The sequence below is a fragment of the Fibroporia radiculosa genome, assembly GCF_000313525.1.
Source record: "Fibroporia radiculosa TFFH 294 genomic supercontigs, scaffold11742, whole genome shotgun sequence".
NCBI lineage: Eukaryota > Fungi > Basidiomycota > Agaricomycetes > Polyporales > Fibroporiaceae > Fibroporia > Fibroporia radiculosa.
In genome coordinates this window covers 1-7,559 of record NW_012132972.1, presented here as the reverse complement: position 1 = coordinate 7,559, position 7,559 = coordinate 1, and the positions used below count along the sequence as shown (strand labels likewise).

At 50.4% G+C, this 7,559-nt stretch overlaps 2 protein-coding genes across 2 annotated transcripts; one reads left to right on the top strand and one right to left on the bottom strand.

Annotated features, from left to right (window-relative positions):
• Window positions 1–2,953: 2,953 nt before the first annotated feature.
• Window positions 2,954–3,667, bottom strand: FIBRA_09162 (uncharacterized protein; the record flags this gene model as incomplete). The annotated part of the gene is made up of 3 exons (XM_012321487.1): window positions 2,954–3,226; window positions 3,433–3,479; window positions 3,535–3,667. The coding sequence occupies 3 exons, from the start codon at window positions 3,665–3,667 to the stop codon at window positions 2,954–2,956; spliced, it is 453 nt and encodes a 150-aa protein (XP_012176877.1).
• Window positions 3,668–5,839: 2,172 nt separating this feature from the next.
• Window positions 5,840–7,480, top strand: FIBRA_09161 (uncharacterized protein; the record flags this gene model as incomplete). The annotated part of the gene is made up of 1 exon (XM_012321486.1): window positions 5,840–7,480. The coding sequence occupies one exon, from the start codon at window positions 5,840–5,842 to the stop codon at window positions 7,478–7,480; it is 1,641 nt and encodes a 546-aa protein (XP_012176876.1).
• Window positions 7,481–7,559: the final 79 nt, after the last annotated feature.

The window sequence follows — 7,559 nt, the reverse complement described above, 5'->3', positions numbered from 1 at the left end:
CGGCGCTCATTGTAGTAGCGCACGACGCGCCGGTCACGACACCGCGATAAATCATGATCAGACTCGGGCGCGTCGCGTTGCAGTGTGTACGTTTTGGTTCCGCTGCTGAGCTTTCCCTCGCTCTCGCCCTCAACGAGCCACTCCCGATGCCCTGCGGGGAGTTTCTCAAAAAATTGATACCACTTTGCCCAGCCACATCCGCGCGTGCTGGCACCGGTGGCAGCATGGCATCAACCTCACATGCAACGTCGATGATCAGGACATTTCCGACTGCATCGCGGCATCGTCACCCTCGCGCTGCTTCTCAAAACTCTCGTCTTTTGCGGCTCTTATGATGCCATAATCGAGATTGGATATCCCTTTCGCTCCGAGTCGAGAGGCAATACCAGCTTGAGGTGATCCGAATATCTGTATGGATTGTCACAGGCAAAAAACAGGACTATTTCTTCCGGTTGCGAATCAAAATATCTATTATCTCCTGGGCGCGACACGATTCACGCATATCACGTCGACTGACTAGGATTATACCGACCACGATAGGGGCACCCAGTACACCGTACTAATTTTTTCTAGTAACCCTGCTCTTATCTGAAGTATGATCGGTGATCTCTATCACATCACGGAGTATCTCAATGTTTTGCTACTCGGTCGTCATCGTCGCCGTCGTCAACATCGGATTACTTGTCATAGACTGGTAAAGATTGTGCGTACCGGTTGGGCGACCTGCGACTTATATGCAGCCCAATCTCCACCAGGTCAGAGGAGTATTGTTGTCTGGCTCTGAGGTGTTCTCGTGCGTTCATCCCGGAAGAGAGTCGAGTATGATCAGTCTTATCCGAGGTACAGGACGAATACCGCACATAGCGATCAGCGAATTCGCATAAACTAGTGCAGCGTGTCAGCGAATGAAATAACTGGATTTAAATACGTACGTTTGCTCTGCATCTCAAGCAGTGCGCCAAAAAGCAGACGGTTCCTCAAAGCTGGTGCCCAAAACTTGATATAGCGTGCGTAAACAAGGGAGGCACAAGTTCATCGAAGATTTGTGCCATTGCAATAATCGTTATCGAAAGACGGGAACGTACAGGATGGCAATATCCATGCAAACTGTAAATTCGCCTAGAACCTCTTCAACAGACGGAGGGGCGATGGCAGGCATCTTGGGTCCGGTTTTTTTTTCGTGAATGTGAGATGTGGCGCTGGAAAGATTCACGGGAAGCATGTCCAAGAGGTTTTGCGGGTAAAGCTTTTAGATAAATATAGTGCTAGTTATTTCAAAATTATAGGCGTTCAACTGAGCCCACGACTCTAAACTCTCCATGCTTAGTCTTCCTGTCGATTAATTATTGTAAGATATCGCTGTGACATCGACAGATTGAATAGCATTATAGTCCCATATTTACATCAGTCAGTCATTGCACCATGATGGAGGAATCAAATCTAACGAACCACTTTGCTGCGCCAGATGCGTGGAGCTTCAATTCGATAAGAACTCCCTACTTCGTAGCGGGAATATAACAAAATTTTACTCTGGATACCAGAGTGCATCTAACGACACCAAGTTGGCCATGGTCAAAACATGGCAAGAGCTGATGGGCCTGTGACGCAATTGTAACTCTTCTCAACAGCAGCTGCCATACAGATTCATTCAAACTTCAGTCTGACATTCAGCATGACCGAAGAGGATATCAGCAGTACGGCGTAGGAGACAAATCAGCTCCTGGATCTCAGCATTGGCAGCATTGTCAAGCTAGAATTGACCCATTGAATTAGCGTCAGTGGGACCGCTGGGTCACTCGTAGCACCCACATCGAAACTACCCCCAGCACCGGCACAAGCGCACATCAGACAGTCAGGGCTAGTTGGTGGAGGTTTTCTCGGTGAGGAATTCATCTTAGAGCTCACCAATCGGTAAGAACTTGTATATTTGTCTAAAGTCCTACTAAACGATAAGTCGACTCTAATCTAGTTGTGAGCCACTGAGGGACTTCGGCGCGGCCGGGCAGCGTTGCGCCACCGCAGCTACAGCGGAATTTGAAAGGCTGCGCAAACCTGCTGAGAGATTGACCCCAAGTGCACGCCACTGGCTGCGCGTGGGTCACAGACGCAGACCCGGCCAAGCTGAGTACGATGGTCGACGCGTTCATGGTCGATAGCGAGGGCTGGTCGAGTTCCGATGGGACACCTGCGATGGGGTTGGACGAAGCCGAGTCCTCCTCCGCCCAGACATTTGAAATAGACGTCCTGACACACGCCCCACTGAACGAACGTCGAATACCTCGCTTAGAGCGAGGGTAGCCTCCACTGCTGTCTCTAGACAATACAATTGTGCAAGAGACCATCCTCGATAGGATTTCGTTCAAAGATGCACTTCTTTCGAGGCGCATAAAATCCACAAATCTGGAGATTTTCTCAGTGCAGGCCAGGTCCGACCCACCACTTGTGCGTACCCATCTACTTATGATGAGCTTAGAATGCCATCTACGGTCCGGCGACATCGACAGTTTGAAACATGTAGGCAATGTGATGGTTGCTATATAAATGTACCACACGAAGCACAACCTTTACATAGATTGGCAAAGGTGCGCACAGGTACTATGTCACATGACACTAGGGCGGAGTCAGCGGCCTACGAAAATGAACGCTCGCGTAATTTCCGGTGCGATCGATGCTAGCCTACAGCTGCATTTATACTTATGGCTTCAGAGTAAGTCACCTCATCTCGTTCAGATCCTGCCTGCGACCAATGGCCTGACACGCGCGCAGAGTCGAAGTGCAGCGATATCCGCTTATATGTGAAGAAACAAGCTACCTCCGTGCTCTCACTCGCACCCATCTCCTCCCTCCCTCCTGAGATCCTCACCCACATCTTCCTCCTCCATGTCGCTAACGCAGCCGACCTCAGCGTCCTCCCTATTTTCCCATCGGCCCTCTTTTCCAGTACCTGTCAAGCTCAAGCGACTCCCGCTTTCTCCAGTCTATCACCGCCCTCGAACTGTCCAGCGTCTGCCGTCTGTGGCGCAACGTCGCTCTTAACTGTGCCGCCATCTGGATGAATGTCACCATTGCATCCAAAAGCAACCCGGCTTGGACAGCTCTCCAGCTCTTGCAATAAGAACATGCCCTTCGCGCTCACCCTCTTGAACATGCTAGAGTCGACGCCGTTTTGTCCAGTCTTATCCGCGTCCAGGGCATCGACCTCGTGTGCGATATCGACCAGGGCATCCTTCAATGCATCGTTGATCGCGCGTCACTCCTCCAGCATCTCATATTCTCCGGCTTCTATGATTCCAGAGTCCCGCTTCAAGCTGTTTTCCACCCTGAGTCCTCTCTACATTTGTACCGCGCTCTGAGGTATACACACAGACCCCTCTCTCGGTTCTGCCCGTCCACACACTCTGCTACCTAGTCATCAACAGCACATCGACCTACACCAGTAACCTCGTCGATTATTGGAGACGGTGCACTTGCTCGAACACCTGGAGCTATGCTGTCAGTTTGGGGATTGGGATAGAGCCCCTTATCCGATCCCACTCGGCTCTATTCGGATCTTGTACGTCGCAAGTCGTGGCGATTCACTACCCGTGGCATTTTTTGACAGTACCGTGCTCCCGAATCTGACCACTTTCAGCGTGAGCTCGGCCTCAAATGCCAGCACATCGCTCATGGCCGCATTCGTGTCCAAGCTCTCTCCGTTCGACACGCTCACCATCATACAAACCGGATCAGTCATTTTTGTGGGATACCGCTTCCTCAAGCACATTGGTACCATGCTATTCCCTCACTCGCTTGCACACCTTCGCCCTCCGAGACCTGAGAATAGCTGCCCACTTTCAGTCATCGCGTACGGTGTCAGTTAGAATGAGCAGATCGAGCGGGATATGCGCGCCGCCCTGTTCGTCTCGCCCGTACTGGATGGCGTCCAATACCTCAGTGTTACGCAATATCGCAAATTCGATGACTCCTCACACAACTCGCCGTCCCCTCATGTCTGCCGAACATGCGTGCCCTGGAGATCATGGACATAAACATTGACTCTCAGGATCATAACAAAGTCACGATGGAGGCCGCGCTCGTTCACTGTGTGTTGGTGCGCCGCGCTTGCCCGGACCTCGCGGACGTGGAGATTATAGTGTTCACTCGGTGCGCGTGGGTCATGGACGCCCTCTTGACTGAGCTGAGCGCAATCGTCTACATGATCATGGTCGACCACGAGATCTGGTCTGGTCCAGACGCAACGCCTACAACGAGACTCAACGAAGGCGCGTCGAGGTTGTCTGGCTGAGCTTTGGGATGCAGATACATGGTAACTAGATTGCGTTCTGTACTCCCAGTATTTAACAGACTGGACAGCCTGTGCTACTGCACTATGGCATGTGCAGAATTTTGGAGGTAGACCCATCTACACCAGTAGCCTCTCCGGGGAAGCTCAGACTCTAATGATACATACTCAAGCGTACGCGTATTGTGCGCCGAGCCACATGGCAGATGACTTCCTACGCCGTCACGGAATCCATTAAAAGAGGTCTGGCAGTCAGGACATCAAAAATGGCAGAAGTCGCGGCGTTTGGTAAGCAAGAACAAGTTCCGATTCACTCTGCGTCTGCGAATTTTCAATTACAACCAACATGCACGAAGACAAGATGGTATTAATTGATCAACGAGTCGATCTTGTTTCGCTGCCAGTAACAAAACTACCTCTCCTGGAGTCTTTGAGGCTGGGCTGGGCTCTGGAAGACCAACCAGGAACTATGGATATCCCAGTAACTCTTCCCTCCATCCGGAGCGTATATAGCCCCATTTATTCCCTGTGCGAGCTTCTTCGATAGGATGATCCTACTAAACCTGTCTGTCTTGAGAATGAAAGTGAAAAGTCCAGTTGCACCGGCGACGGATATATCCATGCAGAAGCTTCCCGCTCGTTCCACTCCTGACGTTATCTGCGACCACTCGAATATGCTCGTGGGATGCGATATAGCCGGCCGTCTTACGCTCATGTGGGATCGCCTATACATTCTCTACAAAGTACGGACGCATCGTGGGCTGTACTCGCGAGAAGCACCAGGGCTCACGATACGTAGCTACATTTGAAGTCCTCACAAAGGCAGAGATGGAGGATATGTTCAATATCGCAGTCACTACCATGGCCCTTCAAGATGTTACGCACCTCCTTGCGGTCCGGTCTAGCTTCCTAAGTTGTCTCTTCGAGGAACTCGCTTGCTCTGCGTCTCTTCCGTCTTTGCGGGTCCTAGAAATTGATGACTTGCGTATCTAGGGTCGCTTTGGACATTTGACGTAGAAATGTTGACTTACGAAGTGAGCATGTTGGTCGAGCTGATTATCCTTTTGAAGATAATCACGATGACATCCGTCCAGAGACATACACACACAGCCAGCGGAGTCGGTGGGAAAGTTGAAAGAAGCTGGCAGCACCTCAAGCTTAAGTTACACTGTACAGTGCGTGAATAGAGTCACGGTACCGTGTTCGGGTTAGCGTCGCAGCCTTGCATTGTGCGCGTGCACGGTGGAGCCGAGGGTGAGTGTTTTTTTCGTCGAGTCCTCCTCACTGGTAGAGCCTCTATCAGTGAAGCCGGTACAAGTGTCAGTATATCACTATCTTGCTTTCCATTTTCATCACCATACTCGGAATCACTCGAGAACCTCCAATTATTGCGGCTGAGGTATTAAGTTGCATTGCCCTACCAGCTCCTAAGTACAATGTGAAGCTGACTGTTTTAGTTCCTTTGTGCACTGCCTCACATTCTCTTATTTAGTGCATAGGATGGCTCAAACGACGTCCGAGTCTACGGGAGAATTTATCAGCAGGTGAGCAACGCTTATGCCTCAATCCATGGGCCATGTTGCCTACCCCACGCACTGGTTCGCTAAGGCTGGGTACAGTTATATTCGGGATGCTATGCACACCATCTGCGGAGACGGTTATCAAGACCTTTCCATGGAAAACCGGCGACAATGCCTTATGACCGAGGGCTCGAAACGCTGTGCTTTTCGACAAATTCAATCGATGATAAACACGCTGTCCCCGGTCGCGGTTCTGCCTCGCGAAGTTCTGGAACACGTTTTCCTCCATTATATTGCCGACGCAGTGAACGTTACAATCTTACCGATCTTGGCCAATTCTATCCTTGCTGTAGAGGACGTGGAGATGCGCGCTCGCCAAGCTCGTGCGGCCGTTACACTCTCTGGAGTATGTCGATACTGGCGCGACATCGCCCTCGACTATTCCATTTTCTGGACGAATGTGGTAATAAATGCATATCCTATGTGGGTAGAACTCCAGGTCGAGCGCACAAAGCAAGCACCCTTCACTCTCACATTGACAAATTACTTTGAAGAAGATCGCTTTCTCTATCAGAGAATGATTGGCGGGGTGTTGCGCAAGATTCTCTCCAAAGAAATGTCGCGGATCCGAGGTATCTATATTGGTATCCGGGTATATGAAGACATCCATGCTGTTCTTAATTCACCTGCGCCCCTCCTTGAATCTATGGCATTCATGTCTGGGCACGACAGAGATCTCCCCCTGCCTGACATATTTTGTCCCAAATATGCCACACACTTGAATCGACTTCAATTACAACGTTGCACCCTGGCTTGGACCAAGATAACATCCAATTCATTACGGCATCTAGAGATACGCAGTCCTCTAGGCCTCTCTTGTATCGATCTACTCTCCGTACTGGAGGGTCTGCCGTTGCTGGAATCATTAAACCTATATCATGCTACCCAGCGCGATCATGAAGAGGATGCGCCAGCTCAGCAAGTGGAACTGTTGTCGCTCAAATGTTTGCTCATCAAGGCTGGTGACGCATTAGAGTGCACAAGGTTTCTGCGGAGGATCATTGTTCCTAGGCTGTCCGTTCTGTGCATGCATGCCTCCGACGGCGATTTAGTAACTCTAGCTTCCTTATTGACTACGAAACTTCCAGCAGATGCAAGTCTCGATATCGTCCAACATAGCGCATATCTATACGTGGCCTATGGGCTCGATTCGCCGACATTCATGAAAGCTGCTATTGGAATGAATGAAGACGCGGCCGTATGTGCATGGATGAAAACTATGGCCTCTTTGGAAGGAGGCTTTGTGGGTGTCAAAAGGCGGTATGATAGGATCAGATGGGTCGCGCTTGACGCACAACAGTTGTTGCATCCGAAGGTAATCACTCAACTTCGCGTGTATTCGTACAAAGACCTCGACCGTCTTCTCAGCACACTCGCCCACTATCCCACCTGCATCCCGTCGCTTCGCATCCTGGAACTCAACTACTCTCACTGCTCATTTGATTCATGGATGCCCCTCATTCTCAACAAAGTAAACATCATTGAGTCCCTAAAACGGTGCATAGCAAAGCGAACGAAGACGTTGGAAGAACTTCGACTCGTCGGGTGCTCGTTTTTGACTATGTGCGACATCGATGACATGAAGCGACTGGTCAAATCAGTCCGAGTTGTGCAGTAGCGGGTACTCGCCATATATCTTCGCTGTTCTCGATTACTGACGCATCTTAGCAGAGCCTGAGGCATTGGATTATAGTAGT